The sequence below is a fragment of the Rhinatrema bivittatum genome, chromosome 4, assembly GCF_901001135.1.
Source record: "Rhinatrema bivittatum chromosome 4, aRhiBiv1.1, whole genome shotgun sequence".
Classification (NCBI taxonomy): Eukaryota; Metazoa; Chordata; class Amphibia; order Gymnophiona; family Rhinatrematidae; genus Rhinatrema; species Rhinatrema bivittatum.
Window position 1 is genome coordinate 37,292,771 of NC_042618.1, and position 18,360 is coordinate 37,311,130.

Here is an 18,360-nt window from a genome sequence, read left to right on the forward strand (position 1 = left end):
ATGACTAATCTTAAATCATCTGTTGAAGTTTGTACTTTTTTGTTTCTTTTAAGCTAAGTATATTTCTGTGTCTTCCACAGCTTTTAGAGCTCTTTGACAGTGAGGATCCTCGTGAAAGAGATTTTCTTAAAACTACACTTCACAGAATCTATGGAAAATTTTTAGGCCTAAGAGCTTACATCAGGAAACAAATAAATAATATATTTTATAGGTATGTCAGAATTATTCTTCATCAGTATGTTTGATTGGACTGTTTAGGTTGCACATATTTATGTAAAATCAATGACCTGTCCTTAATCTTGGGTTTTAAAATTGTCAAATTGGACTTTCTAGTATCTGATAAATTCAAAATAGCTAGTACAAGCAACCGAAGTAAACCTAATTGTTGCAAACATTGTGTTATGTTGATCTACATCTTTGCTGGGCCATGTTTTAAGCCCACCATGTTTGTTTCAAGAAAGGAAAAAAAATACAAAGGCCATAAAGCAATAGAAAATAACAAATCTGCTGCCTATCATGGTCTTTCATACTATTCCCAGAAAGCTGGCTCATGGTGTAATAAACTTGGTATTATCTATATTTTTGTCTAATCTTTTCTCATGTTTGTTTGCCTGTGCTGGCTCTTCTCAGAATATCAGAAAACATAAGTCCTACCCTGTCTGAGAATTTTGAGTTTTTATACCTCCTCAGGATCTAGTCTGTCTTCTGCTTTAATTATCTTGGTTTACCATATCTGTTAGTTTCCAGTATTTCCTCCAGTATGGTTTAATAAGAATCATCACATTGTCTTTCTGTGGAACTGAAAAGTGAGAAAATTTTGAAAATTAACTAAAAATGTAAGTTAATTTTTTTGCTGAGACATAATTAATGGAGAGAGGGGAAATGTAGATGAATAAATAAAATTAAATGAGAGAGGCTTTGGAAAAAACCATGTGGTGGTGGTGGTATGTTTTGTTGATCTTTGGAGGGCACAAATCAGGACAGGGTCCTAGTCATAGCAGGCAGGGCTGGTGCCCACCACCTCCCTGGTCGCGGCCCCAACTCCTACCTCTCTGTTTTCTGGGCAGTGAGCAGTGCACGGCCTGCCGAATCTCCACTCCTCTTTGCCGCTACCACTCGCAGACTCCCTAATGGTCAGCGCCCTAGGCCCAGGCCTAGCTCGCCTAGTGCTTCTGCTGGCCCTGATAGCAGGGAACACTGAACATTTGGCAAATATTAGATATATGCTTTCAGGAATTCAGTAGGATGTTTACTCACTCTAGCCTGCAGAAAAGGTATCTATACAAATAAGTGAGAGAACTTAAAGTAGTAGTGCTCATAAGAAAATTTAAAAAACTAAAATTGGTACAAAAAGAACTAATATAATACAATAAGACAGCAAAATAATTTGAAAGGGGGGAGAAGAAGCTAAAATTAAATTACATGTGAGCTGAAAAGCAGACTAGTGGGGTCCTTAGATTCCTTTTTCCCCTCCTCTTGTTAATATTGTTCTCTTGCCCATTTGCTCAGTGTTTTTGAAGTGGCACCCGGTTGATGGTTTGGAACTGATGAGGAAGAGGGAGACTTAAGTCTACTGGCTTTATTATAAGTTTTTAGTTAATTTAAATGTAGCCACACTTTTATGGTTTAACAATTTTTATTGATATTGCATAGAAGATGTAACAATTTCACAAACTGGATTATCGCCAAGTTTTTTCCCCAATAATCCAACACAGTTAATAATACTAACAAAATCAAACTTGGCAGCAACAACCTAAACAAAGGGTTGGAGATAGGGCAGCTTTGCATATAAATTGACTGATACTGTTGTCAAACTTCAAGCAGTGTTCCAGGATCTCTACTAATTGTCTCTGTCGCACTATTTTCTCATATTCTTCTGGAAAGTCATTAACGAAAAGAGTCCAAATGTATCAAAAGTTAGCATAGTCATTACCAGTTTTGGAATTAAATGTACAGTATTCCATATAGATCATCGCCATCATCCGTTCTTCTATTCAGCAAAAACTGGAGGTGACTCTTTAACCCAATTAAATAAAATGCATTTCTTAATAAGCAGATAGGCTTTAGATAAAAACAGTCTATAAAATGTTGTAATAAGTACATTTTTATCCAAATAGTTCAATATAAAGTGTTGGGAAAATCTACATGGGATTCAGCAGGTCCGCTGTTACTGGAAATGCCAATAAAAATTGAAAATTTTAAGTGCTTGGGGTAAACTATCAAAAGTATGTGCGGCTGTCTGTGTGTGCGGTTCCCGGCAAATGCATTTGGACACGCCGATTTTCTAACATCTGCATATCTCCTGGTATTTGCGTGCACCAGGCATTTAAAATTTCCCCGATTAGTGTTGACTTTCAAAATTTTTGAGAGGAGTTGGACCTTCGCAACTTAGAACTTGTTTGAGTTGGCAGTGTACAGGACGGAATTTAAGATCTAATTCCCATTGTTTGATCCAACTTCCTGTGGCTCAAGCTTTTAAACATGTTAGACTACTTAATCGGGTACTTTCAGCTGCAATCCCATACTAGTGTAAAACTTTCCTATTAGAAATGAATGAAGAGAGTGATCTGTTCAAATTCTGGAAAAAGTTTAAAATGTGGCTGATATCAGAAGGTTTAGCATCATTGGTCACTTGGATGGGGGGGTGTAGTTCTCAGTTATGTTACTTACATTCAGGCCGATACAGTAAAGCGCGGCTGCGGTTACCCTGTTTCTAACCCGCTTTGTACGCACAATTTGGACGCGTATGTCTAACCCACGATTCAGTATCCGGTTTTACGTGTCCTTACCGCTTCTTGAAATCGACGCGTATCCCTTTCCGCCCGCGGCATGTATATGATATGTTAATGATTGGATTCCGATACAGTAACGTGCGCCCAGATTATCGCCTTTTTAACCAGCTATTTTGCCGCGTCTTTAACCTGCAAATTTACCGCCTACCCTGACCCTGGCGTTAGTGTGGTGAACTTAGCCGCCCAGTCCCAAACCAACCCAATCCACAGAAAAAAATGCTTCTCGCACAAGGGGGAAAATTATTGCAAAAAATAAAGCAAGGCACAGGGCGAAAATCATTTCTGTATTACACCCTGGCATCGGGGATTGCCAGCTTGACAAGCGTCAGGCAAGCCCCAGCAGCCGGCGATCGGTGGCAGGGAGTGCAACAAAGCACCTGTGCGCGCAGCTCCAATTTTCTGCCTCCTTCGGACGGGCAAGAGAGAGATGAAATTTCACGGACAAACTTTCCCCCAGCCCCTGCTCACCTGCCCTGGCCGCGGCCACGCAAGCCCCCAGCAGCAGCAGCAGCAGAAGGGCGTCCATGGGTGCTGGTCTCCTGTGCGGGCACGCTGACAGCTCCGGAGCAATTTGGGCACTCAAGGCAGCGAAGGTGCATGAACGCACACCGTGACCTCTGACGTCCAGCCGGGCGTACAGGCGTGTGTTCATGCACCTTTGCCGGCGGGGGCTGCTGGAAGCTGCCTCACTTGGGGAGCGACCAATCCGCCCTGGGCTGCTGAAGCCATTCTCGCCGCCGGCTTCCCCCGGGAGGCAGGGGAGCCGCGGTGCGCGCCTCGGGAGGAGGGGAGAGAGGACTGGGGCTGCTCCGGAGCTGTCAGCACACCCGCACGGGAGACCGGCACCCATGGACGCCCTTCTGCTGCTGGGGGCTTGTGTGGTCGCGGCCAGGGCAGGTGAGTGGGGGATGGGGGAAAGTTTGCCCGTGAAATTTCGTCTCTCTTGCCCGTCCGAAGGAGGCGGAAAATCAGAGCTGCGCACACAGGTGCTTTGTTGCGCTCCCTGCCGCCGATCGCCAGCTGCTGGGGCTTGATGGCGCCGGCGCTCAAGGCAGCGGGGTCTGTAGGAGATCCATCCACTTTCCTAATGGAATGACATTTCAAATGACATTTGAAATGACAGGTACCAGCGCACCCAGGATACTGTATAGGCGCTGTATACCGCTCTATACAGTAAAATGGATTGTGCACGCCTACCGCTTCATGGACGCGCTTTGGACGCGGCTTGAATTTGCGTCTCATTTGAATACTGTATCGAGCGGTATGTGATACAAACTGTGCACGCGGCAAATGAGAGTGCGTCCTTACTGTATCGGCCTGATTGACTGGTGTCTTTGAAACTGAAATATGCAGATTACATATGGTGCTTGTTTTGGTGGTTTTGGTTTTATCGTTTTGTTTGTTTTATGTATTGTATTTTGTTTTATAGTTTTAAGTATAATCTGGAAAGCGATACATATTTTTAAATAAATGTACTATATTCAAGAGAAAATAGTACTGCTTTTGCCGCGATTAAACTCAAATAGTGTATAACAGTCCTCCAAAAGGTTTGAATATGAGAGCAATCCCGCAAACAATGCAGAAGTATACTTTGAGCTCCACAGTAATAAAGTATAAAAACCTATCAATTTAGCTCTAGTAGGTGGAATAATAATTCTATGAAGGATTCGGTATTGCAATTCACGCAAATCAACACTTAACAGAAATCTCGATAGTCAAGGAGGCACAGCCTGTGGAGTAAAATTCTTATTGCAGTCTTGTTGTCAGACATCCTCTAAGGTTGAGAAAATGGTCAGATCTTGAATAATGATAAGAAACTTATGCAGATGAGAAATAGAAATGGTCTGTTGTACACTCAAATCTAAAAAGAGAGACAGTTGCAAATCTAAAGGCAAGGTGGATTTTGCAATAAGGGAGATATGGCACAACTGCAGATACATGAAGGAATCCCATCTCATAAATCCCTTCTGCAAATTCACCTTAAAGGATACTATAGTTTTAGAATTAGTAACCATCAAATCTCCAATGGTCAAAATATATCCCTATTATCCCAGGACAAGCAGGATGCTAGTCCTCACATATGGGTGATGTGACTGACGGAGCCCTATCACGGAAATCTTTCTGTCAAAGTTTCTAGAAACTTTTGACTGGCATACTTAGCCCTCTGAGCATGCCCAGCATGCCATGATCCCTCGAGCCACAGGGGTCTCCCTTCAGTCTTCGTTTTTCCGTGCTGCAATTAGCATCGCGGAGCAGGAGCCTTGTGTGAATTTCTTCACACAACTTTGTCTAAACAAATTAGAAATCCCTCTTTTCTCATTCCCCACATCAGGGTCTCTCTTCAACCACCGGCTGGTGAGGAAAAGGGATTCCCCAAAAAAAGGCAGCAGGTGAGAAACAGTAATGGATACACCATACTGTGTCTTAGAAACATCAATGCAGCCCTCACTGAACAAATCAAAACCTGAAAAAGCAAGATCATGAGGTAATTGGGCCCTTTCTGCATCATATATTTCAATTCAAGTGGAGATACTATTTGCTTCTCAGTATCTAGGTCAACATAATGCTGAGTAACACCCACCTAATCTGCCAAGAGCCTGTAAGGGAGAGATACCAGAGGTTCTACGACTGTATGCAACAAAAATGAATTCTAACTTCAATGAACATGGACATGTACGTTCCAGCTAAGGAACACTGAGACAGCAAAGAAAACCAGAACAGTGTCACCCAGCTTATCTGATCTGCTTGTTAAAGGGCTAAGCTTCTTTCCAAATAATGAAGTAAGCTGCCTTACGAGACAAACAATTCTACCCAGAGCAGAAAAACAGCCTATCCAAGGACAGTTGATCAGACAGGAGCAGTGACCTCCCCCCCCCCCCCCCCCCCCTCCAATGAGAAAGAGGGGTCAGCAATCTGAAATGAGGAGAATCACCAACATAGTGAACCGCAGTAGTCAAGACATGACCGGACCCAGTCCAGATAAACCACAAGCAGAAGCAGTGACACCCCCCCCCCCCCCAATGGAGAAAGTGGGGCCAGCTTGACCATGCATGAGCTGTTTACATTTGCATGTCTGAAAGAGAGACTATTACACCTGAAGATGATCCCCAGGGCATCACCCTTGCCCCTCCCAGCCACGAAGGGAGAGCTCCTGGCTCAGAGATGAGACATTTTCAAGTAAGAGATTCCTGCTGTGACCTTGGCTGCCTGTACTGAAGATGGCTTCCCTTTTCCCTGTCTGAGACAAGCCAGCTCAGCCCACTCCGCAACAGGGGCCAAGAATGCACACACTCTTCACCAGAGACAGTCTCCGAGACCTCCAGGCAGAGACTGCTCCAGAGGGGAACAGAAGGTAATCTAAAGTTGGGAGGGCTAGCCAGCTAGTTATTTTTATTAATACTCCAAGCAAATTAAGGTTTCTGGCATGTTTCAATTCACTAATGATGAGGGCTTTATTTAATAAAAAAACCGGTGCTAAGTAGCAAGGACTTTAGAGACATGTACTGTTTATTTTCTTCTAAATGCTATCCCTGCAAGGTCTGACAAAAGTTTGATTCTGTGGATAAAACATGTGATCTTTTCTGAACTATTCGGTTTGTATAGGTATAGAGGTAATTGGCTGTAGCATTGCTGGCCTCAGTATGTGTGTGAATAAGGGGGAAATGAGAAACACAGTATCAGGTTACAGAACCCCTCCTACCACTTACAAGTCCTATCTGCTGTGTTATAAAAATTAGGGAAATTTAGTCCTCTATCTTTCACAGAGAGCATTAACCTCTTCAGACTCACTCTAGGTTGCTTGCCCTTCCAAATGAAACGAGAACACAGACTATTTAGCCTATTAACATCTGTATCTCGTAATAAAATGGAAAGCATACTGAGAACGTAAAGCAGTTTAGGAAACAGTACCATTTTCATCAGAGCAATTCTACCTTGAAAAGAAAGAGGAAATTGAGTCCAATTATCTGATCTTTGATTAAAAAAATAAATATTCAGTATCCTGGGAACTGAGAGAAATCAGAAGGTATCCAGACCCCCAAGTACTTAAGCTTCCTGTCCGCCCCCATAAATGGAAATGAATCCTAAGTAGATGTTAGTCCCCTAGTCATATCAAACCTAACTTGTCCAAATTCAATTTGAGACCCGAAAACTACCAAAAACTCACAAAATTTCAAGGACCTAGGGTAGAAATTGCTTGACTTTAGATAAAAGGAGCAAGATGTCATCTGCAAATAAAAGCAGCTTAACTAAGACTTCCAATGGGAATACTCCAGATATGTGGGTCTATTCTGTACTAAGGGTTCACGTGATAGAATAAAAAGAGGAGGCGACAAAGGACAGCTTTGCCTCTTATCTCACTGAAGCAGGAAACAACCATTGATCAACACAGAGCAGTTGAATTAACATATAAAACCTGTAAATATGCCATAATATCGCTTGGAAATTCCCATTTTCTGCAAAGTTTGAAAGAAAATGGACCAGGAGCCCTTATCACAGGCCACCTTTGCATCCTGCTCTGTACCTACAAGCTCCCAGAATATTTAATATGTTCCACTCATTCCTATAGGAACTGCGTCCTGCCACAAAACCCACTTGGGATTTAGATACCAAACAAGGCAAAATATGTTAACAGATTGGCTAGAATCTTTACATATATTTTAGCATTTATTTAAGAGCGAAATGGGCCTATAAGATGCCAGCAAATCATGCCCCTCTTTACGAATGAGAGAAATAACCACTTCCTGCACAGTGTGGGGGAGCTTATTTTGGTGCACCATATTTTAATATATTTTACATAAGGGTCGAGCTATTTGGATGGCTAAGATTTTATATAAATCTGAATTCAGTCCATCAGCACCCAGAGACTTTAAAGAGAGAAGAGAGACAATTACAAACATCACCTCATGTGGGGAAATAGTTACATTCAGTTTCTCCAATTGTATTTGAGGCAGTTGGGGTAAATTTAACCTCTCAAAAGATTCCCTAGTTTGCAAGTCCTCATGACCCAAAGAATATAAATGCCCATAATAAGAAGCGAAGACCTCAGATTTTACTTAAGATATGAAACAGATTTACACTCACATTTTTAATTGTGGGAAAAGCAAGTTTGCTTACCGTAAACGGTGTTTCCGTAGATAGCAGGATGAATTAGCCATGCTGTCATGGGATCTGTCAATCAGGTCCGGGAGGCAGAGCTTTACAAAGCAGAGATTTAGATTTTAGCTCTCTGCAGCTGTGCGTGTGTTCCCGCGCAGGAGGGTGGGTCAGCATGGCTAATTCATCCTGCTATTTACGGAAACACCATTTACGGTAAGAAAACTTGCTTTTTCCCATTGATAGCAGGGCTGAATTAGCCATGCTGTCATGGGAGTCCCAAGCTCCTGATCACGTTGTTTATGGTATATATGTTTGTACGTGATCGTGAACAGTGTGGCATTCACCATGTACAAGAGGATAGAGATTGCAGGATTGCGTGTCCTATCTTCGCATCAGCGGCTGCTTGTTGATCAAGGCAGTAGTGCAATGTGAAGGTATGGAGCAATGACCATGTAGCTGCCTTACAAATGTCAATGGGTTGTACATGTTTAAGGTGTGCCAAGGAGGCCGCCACTGCTCTAACTTGGTAAGCTTTGGGAACAGAATGTAGCTTTAGGTTCTGTTTGTCGTAGCAGAACTTGATGCACTGTGCTATCCAGCTGGAGATGATGCGTTTAGCCACTGGAAGTCCAGGAGCGTTCGGGTCGAAAGAGACAAAGAGTTGAGAAACATGGGAGTCAGAGTTTGTTCTTTCTTTGTAGTATGCTAAAGCTCTTTTGCAATCTAGTGTATGTAGTAATTTTTCCCTTTAATTTGCATGAGGTTTAGGGAAAAAGATGGGCAGTTCTGTGGTCTGATTGAGATGGAATTGAGAAACCACTTTTGGTAGGAAGGATTGCTGAGTTCGGAGAACTACTTTTTGGTGATGAAACTGTAAATACGGAGAATAATGGACCAAGGCCTGTAATTCAATGACTCGTCGTGCTGATGTTACTGCAACCAGTAACACCACCTTCCATGTGAGGTGTTTAATATGTGCTGAGTCCATGGGCTCAAACTGCAAAAGCATAAGCTGTTCAAGAACTATGTTGAGGTTCCACGGAACTGGAGGTTTGGAGATCGGAGGGCGAAGGTGAGTTAACCCCTTGATGAAACGAGATAGTAAGGGGTGATTGGAAATAGGAATATTGTTAAGCGGTCTGTGTTATGCCACTATGGCACTGAGATGAACCCTAATGGATGATGTTGCAAGACCAGCTGTGTACAGTGTATGTAGATAATCCATGAGTAACTCAGGTGAACAGTCTAATTGTGGTACACCGTTAGAAGTGCACCAGGTCGAGTATCATTTCCATTTATAACTATAGTTTTTCCTTGTTGAGAGTTTCCTGGATTCTAACAAAATGGATTGTGCCGAAGTGGAAACTCCCTCTTCTGTTCTCTCAATCTCCATGCTGTCAAATGGAGAGATGAGTGTAGTGGGTGTAGAAGCGTTCCTTGATCTTGGAAGAGAAGATCTGGGCGATTCGGTAATCGAATGGGGTCCATGATGGACTGTCAGAGAAGTAAACTGTACCACGGTTGTCTTGGCCAGACTGGAGCTATCAGTATCACTTTTGAATTGTCCTTGTTATGAGTGGTATGGGAGGAAAGGTATACAGGAGGCCTGTCATCCACGGAATGAGGAAGGCATCCTGGGCGATCCTGAACTGACTTGGTCATATTGAGAAAAATTTGGGAACCTGAGCATTGATCTCTGTTGCAAAGAGATCTATCAAGGGCGTCCCCCATTGCCTGAAGATGCCTTGGGCTATCTCTGAATTTTAGTGTCCATTCGTGAGGATGAAAGATGCGACTTAGCCTGTCCGCTCTTGTATTTGCTACTCCTGGTATATAAGTTACTTGCAGATGTATGCAATGTTGGTGACCATGTTTGAAGATTGTCAGGGTCTCCTTGTAAAGGGACCATGAACCGGACCCTCCTTGCTTGTTGATATAAAACATTGCCACTTGATTGTCTGTGTAGATCATGACTCTGCGACCCTTTAAGTGATCTTGAAACACTTGCAATGCATTTCGAATTGCTCTGAGCTCTAATAAATTTATCTGCAGGATCTGCTCGGAGATTGTCCATAATCCTTGTGTTTCGTAAATCTCGAGATGTGCTCCCCATCCCTTGCGAGACGCATCTGTGGTTAAGACTGCGTTGTGGAGGAGGAGGACTAAATACTGCTCCTTTGGACAGGGTGGAGTGCAGGAGCCACCATGTTATGTCCTGTTTCATCTCGGAAGTCAACGATAGCTTCTGTGTCAAAGGTTGTGAGTGTTGTTTCCATTGACGTTTTAGTCCCCATTGCAGGCATCTCATGTGTAGCCTGGTGTTGGGCATTGTGAAGATAGCCGCCGCCATGTTTATTTATGAGCTTTTATATACCGGCATTCGTAGGACACATCATGTCGGTTTACAAGTAATTGAGAAGGAGGAAATTACAGTGAACGATGATAAAGGGCTAGCTATATGAGGAGGGGGGGCAAAGGTCGATAACTTGGGAAAGGGAGGGAGGGAGGAAAGAGTGAAGAAGTAAAGGAGATGGATAACCAAAAAATTACTAAAGTCAAAATCGAAGAACAGAATCACAACAAATTCACAGAGCATGTCACAACTGGGTTAACAGTATAAACTTATGTACAGACAAAGGCGAATTGCAGGGGGGCTGGGAGGGAGGGTAGTACTGGGGTGAAAGTACTGGTGGTGAGGGTGGATGGCTAAGGAGCTAGGGTGGTTCAACGGAGATCACTGTCTGGGTTTGATTAGTGTCAGGATAGGCCAGCTTGAACAGCCATGTCGTGATTCCTTTTTTGAATTGGTTTAGGGATGGTTCTAAATGGAGGTCAGCAGGAAGGGAGTTCCAAAGGGTGGGGCCAGCAATGAAGAAGGCCCGTTCTCTAGTGGTAGTGAGGCATGCAGTTTTGATTGATGGGGTGTGAAGGGCTCCTAGCTCTGGTAGGGCGGTTAGAGGATCGGAAGCGTGGCATTTCTTTGAGCCAGGGGGAATTGTTTTTGTGTAGTGTGTTGTGTAAGATGGTAAGTGTTTTGTATAGAGTACGGAAAGAAATGGGGAGCCAGTGCAGATCTTTTAAAATGGGAGTTATGTGGTCCCTTTTTCGGGTATTGGTTATAACTCTCGCCATGGCGTTCTGCAGGATTTGTAGGGGTTTGGAAGCAGGGAGGCCTAAGAGAAGGGAGTTATAGTAGTCCAGTTTTGATAGAATGGTCGTTTGCAGAACTGTGCGGAAATCGTGGGCGTGAAGGAGAGGTTTAAGTTTTTTAAGAATGTGGAGTTTGTAGAACCCCCTCCCCCCTTCAGAAGCGACTTAATTAGGGTTTGAAACTTAGGTGTTGGTCTAGGAGACACCTAGGTCTCTTATAGAGAGCAGAGGAGTGTGAGTTTGTGTGGTGTTTTGAGTGGTTTGGTGGAGAGTATGGTCTGGTTGATTAGAAAGGATGAGGATTTCTGTTTTTGAGGTATTGAGTGCAAGGTGGAGGTTGGATAGAAGGGAGTTGATAGACACAAAGCAGGTTTCCCAGAATTGCAGTGTTTCCTTGAGGGATTTCTGAATGGGGATAAGTATTGGTACATCATCCGCATACAGGAAGAATTTCAGGCCTAGATTAGAGAACAGATAGAGTGGCAGTAGATATATATTGAAGAGGGTGGAGGATAAAGAGGATCTGTAGGGAACACCTTGTGTGAGGGGCATGTGCGAAGATTCGGAGTTATCAATTTTTACTAAGTACTCTCTATGGGTGAGGTATGAGGAGAACCATGATAGGGCTGTGTCGGAGATGCCTATCTCTGCCAGTCGGGAGATTAGGATTTGGTGGTTGACCATATGAAAGGCTGCTGAGATATCTAGGAGTGCAAGTAAGTATGATTGGCCGTGGTCCATGCCTTTAAGGACGGTATCAATTATTGCGAGTAATAGCTTTTCAGTATTACGATCTTTACGAAAACCATACTGTGAAGGGTGTAGGATATTGTGGTCTTCGAGGAAGTCGGTGAGTTGCGCATTGACTACCTTTTCAAGAATTTTGGATATAAAAGGCAGGTTGGAGATAGGCCTGTAGTTTGCAGGGTCAGTGTGGTCGAGGGTGGGTTTTTGTTTTTTTTTTAGAAGTGGCTTGACGACAGCAAGTTGAAGCGGGTCTGGGACTATTCCAAATGTAAGGGAGCAATTTATTATGACAGCTAAAGGTTTTGCAATGGCTGTGGGGATGGAGAGTAGAGTTTTCGATGGGATTGTGTCTGCAATATGAGTAGCTGGTCTCATCTTTTTTAAGATGGATTCAGTTTCCTTCATAGTGGTAAGTTCAAGGGATCCAAGATTGACTTTGTTGTTATTGGGGAGTAGGTCGGTAGGGGAGGGTTTGGTGGGGAAACGGAGAAGAACATTGGCGATTTTGTTCTTGAAGTATTTTGCTAGTTCTTCGCATTTAAGAACATAAGAAAATGCCATACTGGGTCAGACCAAGGGTCCATCAAGCCCAGCATCCTGTTTCCAACAGTGGCCAATCCAGGCCATAAGAACCTGGCAAGTACCCAAAAACTAAGTCTATTCCATGTAACCATTACTAATGGCAGTGGCTATTCTCTAAGTGAACTTAATAGCAGGTAATGGACTTCTCCAAGAACTTATCCAATCCTTTTTTAAACACAGCTATACTAACTGCACTAACCACATTCTCTGGCAACAAATTCCAGAGTTTAATTGTGCATTGAGTAAAAAAGAACTTTCTCCGATTAGTTTTAAATGTGCCCCATGCTAACTTCATGGAGTGCCCCCTAGTCTTTCTACTATCCGAAAGAGTAAATAACCGATTCACATCTACCCGTTCTAGACCTCTCATGATTTTAAACACCTCTATCATATCCCCCCTCAGTCGTCTCTTCTCCAAGCTGAAAAGTCCTAACCTCTTTAGTCTTTCCTCATAGGGGAGTTGTTCCATTCCCCTTATCATTTTGGTAGCCCTTCTCTGTACCTTCTCCATCGCAATTATATCTTTTTTGAGATGCGGCGACAAGAATTGTACACAGTATTCAAGGTGCGGTCTCACCATGGAGCGATAGAGGCATTATGACATTTTCCGTTTTATTCACCATTCCTTTTCTAATAATTCCCAACATTCTGTTTGCTTTCTTGACTGCCGCAGCACACTGCACCGACGATTTCAATGTGTTATCCACTATGACACCTAGATCTCTTTCTTGGGTTGTAGCACCTAATATGGAACCCAACATTGTGTAATTATAGCATGGGTTATTTTTCCCTATATGCATCACCTTGCACTTATCCACATTAAATTTCATCTGCCATTTGGATGCCCAATTTTCCAGTCTCACAAGGTCTTCCTGCAATTTATCACAATCTGCTTGTGATTTAACTACTCTGAACAATTTTGTGTCATCTGCAAATTTGATTATCTCACTCGTCGTATTTCTTTCCAGATCATTTATAAATATATTGAACAGTAAGGGTCCCAATACAGATCCCTGAGGCACTCCACTGTCCACTCCCTTCCACTGAGAAAATTGCCCATTTAATCCTACTCTCTGTTTTCTGTCTTTTAGCCAGTTTGCAATCCACGAAAGGACATCGCCACCTATCCCATGACTTTTTACTTTTCCTAGAAGCCTCTCATGAGGAACTTTGTCAAACGCCTTCTGAAAATCCAAGTATACTATATCTACCGGTTCACCTTTATCCACATGTTTATTAACTCCTTCAAAAAAGTGAAGCAGATTTGTGAGGCAAGACTTGCCCTGCGTAAAGCCATGCTGACTTTGTTCCATTAAACCATGTCTTTCTATATGTTCTGTGATTTTGATGTTTAGAACACTTTCCACTATTTTTCCTGGCACTGAAGTCAGGCTAACCGGTCTGTAGTTTCCCAGATCGCCCTTGGAGCCCTTTTAAATATTGGGGTTACATTTGCTATCCTCCAGTCTTCAGGTACAATGGATGATTTTAATGATAAGTTACAAATTTTTACTAATAGGTCTGAAATTTCATATTTTGTAGTTCCTTCAGAACTCTGGGGTGTATACCATCCGGTCCAGGTGATTTACTACTCTTCAGTTTGTCATTCAGGCCTACCACATCTTCTAGGTTCACCGTGATTTGATTCAGTCCATCTGAATCATTACCCATGAAAACCTTCTCCATTACGGGTACCTCCCCAACATCCTCTTTAGTAAACACCGAAGCAAAGAAATCATTTAATCTTTCCGCGATGGCCTTATCTTCTCTAAGTGCCCCTTTAACCCCTCGATCATCTAACGGTCCAACTGACTCCCTCACAGGATTTCTGCTTCTGATATACTTAAAAAAGTTTTTACTGTGAGTTTTTGCCTCTACAGCCAACTTCTTTTCAAATTCTCTCTTAGCCTGTCTTATCAATGTCTTACATTTAACTTGCCAATGTTTATGCTTTATCCTATTTTCTTCTGTTGGATCCTTCTTCCAATTTTTGAATGAAGATCTTTTGGCTAAAATAGCTTCTTTCACCTCCCCTTTAAACCATGCGGTAATTGTTTTGCCTTCTTTCCACCTTTCTTAATGTGTGGAATACATCTGGACTGTGCTTCTAGAATGGTATTTTTTAACAATGACCACGCCTCTTTGACATTTTTTACTTTTGTAGCTGCTCCTTTTCAGTTTTTTTTCTAACAATTTTTCTCATTTTATCAAAGTTTCCCTTTTGAAAGTTTAGCACGAGAGCCTTGGATTTGCACACTGTTCCTTTTCCAGTCATTAAATCAAATTTGATCATATTATGATCACTATTGCCAAGCGGCCCCACCACCGTTACTTCTCTCACCAAGTCCTGTGCTCCACTGAGAATTAGATCTAAAATTGCTCCCTCTCTCATCTGTTCCTGAACCAATTGCTCCATAAAGCTATCATTTATTCCATCCAGGAACGTTATCTCTCTAGCGTGACCCGATGATACATTTACCCAGTCTATATTGGGGTAATTGAAATCTCCCATTATTACTGCACTACCAATTTGGTTAGCTTCCCTAATTTCTCTTAGCATTTCACTGTCCATCTCACCATCTTGACCAGGTGGACGGTAGTATACCCCTATCACTGTAGTCTTCCCTGACACACAAGGGATTTCTACCCATAAAGATTCAATTTTGTATTTAGTCTCATGCAGGATGTTTATCCTGTTGGACTCTATGCCATCCTGGACATAAAGCGCCACACCTCCTCCCGAGTGCTCCTCTCTGTCATTGCGATATAATTTGTACCCCGGTATAGCACTGTCCCATTGGTTATCCTCTTTCCACCATGTCTCTGAGATGCCAATCAAGTCTATGTCATCATTTACTGCTATACATTCTAATTCTCCCATCTTACTACTTAGACTTCTGGCATTAGCATAGAAACATTTCAAAGTTTGTTTTTTGTTTGTATTTTTATTCTGCTTTTTAATTGATAGGGATAAGTTAGAATTTTTTAGCTCAGGTGAGTTTTTAGTTACAGGCACTTGGACTACTTTTCTAATTATTGGAACCTCACTGTCTGGATGCCCTAATTCTAATGCATCATTAGTATCCTGTAAAGATACCTCTCTCCGAACCATGCGCTTCATGGGAGGAGTGAAGGGCAGGCTTTGTGAGTTCTGCAACATAAGAGAAAAGGGCGTTTGGATTAAATTGATAATCATGAATTTTAGATGCGTAGAAGTCTCGTTTGGCTTGGAGCGTGGCTTGACGGTAAGTATGCAGGGTGTGTTTGTAAGTAGCTTTTTGAGCGGGTGTGGGTTGTCTATGCCACGTGCGTTCTTTAGATCTAAGGTCTTGTTTTATCTTTTTTAGTTCGGTGGTGTACCACGGTTTTCATTCTGTTTGTGAGGGGGTTATTACTTTGTGGATTATAGGGCAGATATCATCAGCTATAATAGTGGTAAGCTTATTCCAGGAAAGTAGGGTGGCATCTGGATTAGTAAGGTCGAGGTTCTTGGATACTTTGTTGAAAGCTAGGGAGAGGTCCTCTGAAGAACAGGGTTTATGGAAGGAGATTGTTTTTTTTATGTAATTGTGAGATTGGAGAAGGGGTATTGGTTGTGAGGTGACGTTGATGAGGAAGTGGTCGGACCATGGGGATAGGGGTGGCTATCGGGGCATTGGGTGCTATTATGTAGGAATTAACAAAGAGGAGGTCGAGAGTATGACCTGCTTTATGCGTTGGCACGGAGATGATGTATCTGAAGCCCAGGGTCTTGAGGGAGTCAAGTAGGATTTCGCAGGCAGGTGTGGCAGGATGGACATCTACGTGGAGATTGAAATCTCTGAGTATCACTGCGGGGGTGTCTGGCTTAATATTGTCAGCAATGTATTCAATGAGGGGGGGAAGGGTCTTGTTTGAGTAGGCCTGTTGGGGGGGGGGGGGCATAGATGAGGCAGACCTGCAGATTTTTAGATTTAAAAAGCCCAATTTCTAATCTGGGGGGGGGGGGTGAGTGGTTTGAAGTTTGAGGTTAAGGTGTTTTTTTGGCAGCCAGGAGTATCCCTCCTCCTCTTTTTTTGGGCCTTGGGATAGAAAAGATGTCATAGGTCTGTATAGGGAGCTGATTAATGAAAACATGGTCTGAGTTCTTTAGCCAAGACTCAGTAATGGCACAGATATCTGGATTGGAGTCGATGAGCAGGTCATGGATGATGGGGGCTTTCTTAAGGATGGATTGTGCGTTGAAAAGGGAGATGGCTAGCGTGGCTAGGCCTAGAAATTGTGTAAGGGGTGAGATCATGATGGGCAGTAGGGATTGACGCTGGATGGGGGGATGAGGGTGTGCCGGGCGAGTTATGCGCAGAGAGGGGTGGTATAGGATAGGTATAGTTGGGAGACACATTTCAAATAGGGTGGAGATGAGTTAAGGGTGGGGTGGTGGGCAATGGGCGGTGTCAGGCGGGCGGTCTAAGAGTTCTGTGGGGAATTAAGAGTCAGAGTTAGCTGGAGGTATGCAGATAAAGTGTTACAAAGTTATGCAAAACAGAAGAAGGTAGGTAGTATTACTAGGAGAGCTAGACAGAGTTCGTAACTGTGCCGCTAATATGACACGTAACTGTGAATGCAATTCAATTCCCGTAGATCTAATATGGGGCGAAGGCCACCCGACTTTTTGGGTATGAGGAAGTATGGGGAATAAAACCCTGCTTTTTGGGTTTTCGGGAAAATTCGTCGAATGGCCTGCTGCTTGGGAAGCAAAGCAATCTCTTCCCCCAGTTGTGGTTGGAAGCTTTGACTCTTCAGAGTGGAAAAGTGAGGTAGTATGGGTTTTGTGGTAAATTGGAATTGATAGCCATGTAGTACTATCTCTAAAACCCATTGATCGGTTGTTATTTTCTCCCAGGCTGCCAGGCAAGAATGAATTCTGCCAGGTGGTGCTTGATGTGGTGGTGGTGGCTGGGTTATTAAAAAGATGGTGTTGATTTCACTACGGTAGCCTGTTGCTGTGTTTGCTGTCTCTGGTTACGTGACTTACCCCTACGTTGAGTCGTGTTTTGTTGCGGCGGAGGACACTGGTAAGATGGATACGTCTGTGTACGAAAGGATTGATAAGACCTGTAAGGCCTACAGTTATAGGATTGTCTACGTGTAGATCCCACATAATGACACGTGGTCGAGTAATGAGATTGTGACGTTAAGGATTGGACTGCTAAAGCTTCCTCCTTTAATTTTCCAACTGTTTCTTGAAACTGTTCTCCGAACAGGTTGTCTCCTGTACACGGGAGGTTCGTCAGCTTCTCGTGTAAATCTTCTCGTATCGTACTAGAGTGTAAACATGCCATCCTACGAGCTGCGATGGCTGTCGCAGATGCCCTAGAAGATGTTTCAAATGCCTCATCTATTGATCGCAGAAGGTGTCGAACACTCCTCCATATCATAAAGAGGTGGTGGTACTTGATCCGCCGTCGAGGAAAGCATACCTTTCGTGGCTTGTATGCACTCATATAGGTATTGTACCATATAGAATTGATGGTGCATAATGCGGGCATTCAACATTGAGTTGTGATACATCTTCCTGCCAAAGTCATCTAAACACCGGTTGTCTTTGCCCGGTGGATATGAGGCATGCGATTTTGCTTTTTTGAATCTTTGCATTGCTGACTCTACCACAATTGAAGCATGTGGTAGTTGTGGTATAGAGTAAGGCAATGTTTTTCGCATACGGAATTTTATATCCGTTTTCTTGGAAACCGCTGATAGAGAATAAGGCGTTTCCCACGACTTCTGTAAGACAGTATGTAATAATTCGTGTGGTGGGAGAGATGTTGGTTCTCCCAGAGCATCGAAAATCTTTAGAAGACCAAAGGTTTCTGATCTAGGGTCTGTCTCTTTTTGGACCTCTAGATGTAGTATCGTGTCCAATTTTTCTAAAAATTTTGGGTATGTCAGGTCCTCTGGAGGAGAATATGGTTGCTGTGGTTGTTCTTGTGGATCCGATGGGAATCCAGTAGAT

The 18,360-nt window shown here is 43.0% G+C and overlaps 1 protein-coding gene across 6 annotated transcripts in view; it reads left to right on the forward strand.

Annotated features, from left to right (window-relative positions):
- The window catches only part of PPP2R5C (protein phosphatase 2 regulatory subunit B'gamma), a 424,506-nt gene that overhangs the window by 271,431 nt on the left and 134,715 nt on the right, over positions 1-18,360 (forward strand). For all 6 annotated transcript variants that reach the window (XM_029597955.1, XM_029597952.1, XM_029597951.1 and 3 more), the window contains one exon: positions 81-211. In XM_029597955.1, coding sequence (XP_029453815.1) covers positions 81-211 — 131 coding nt within the window. The remainder of the gene's footprint in view (positions 1-80; positions 212-18,360) is intronic.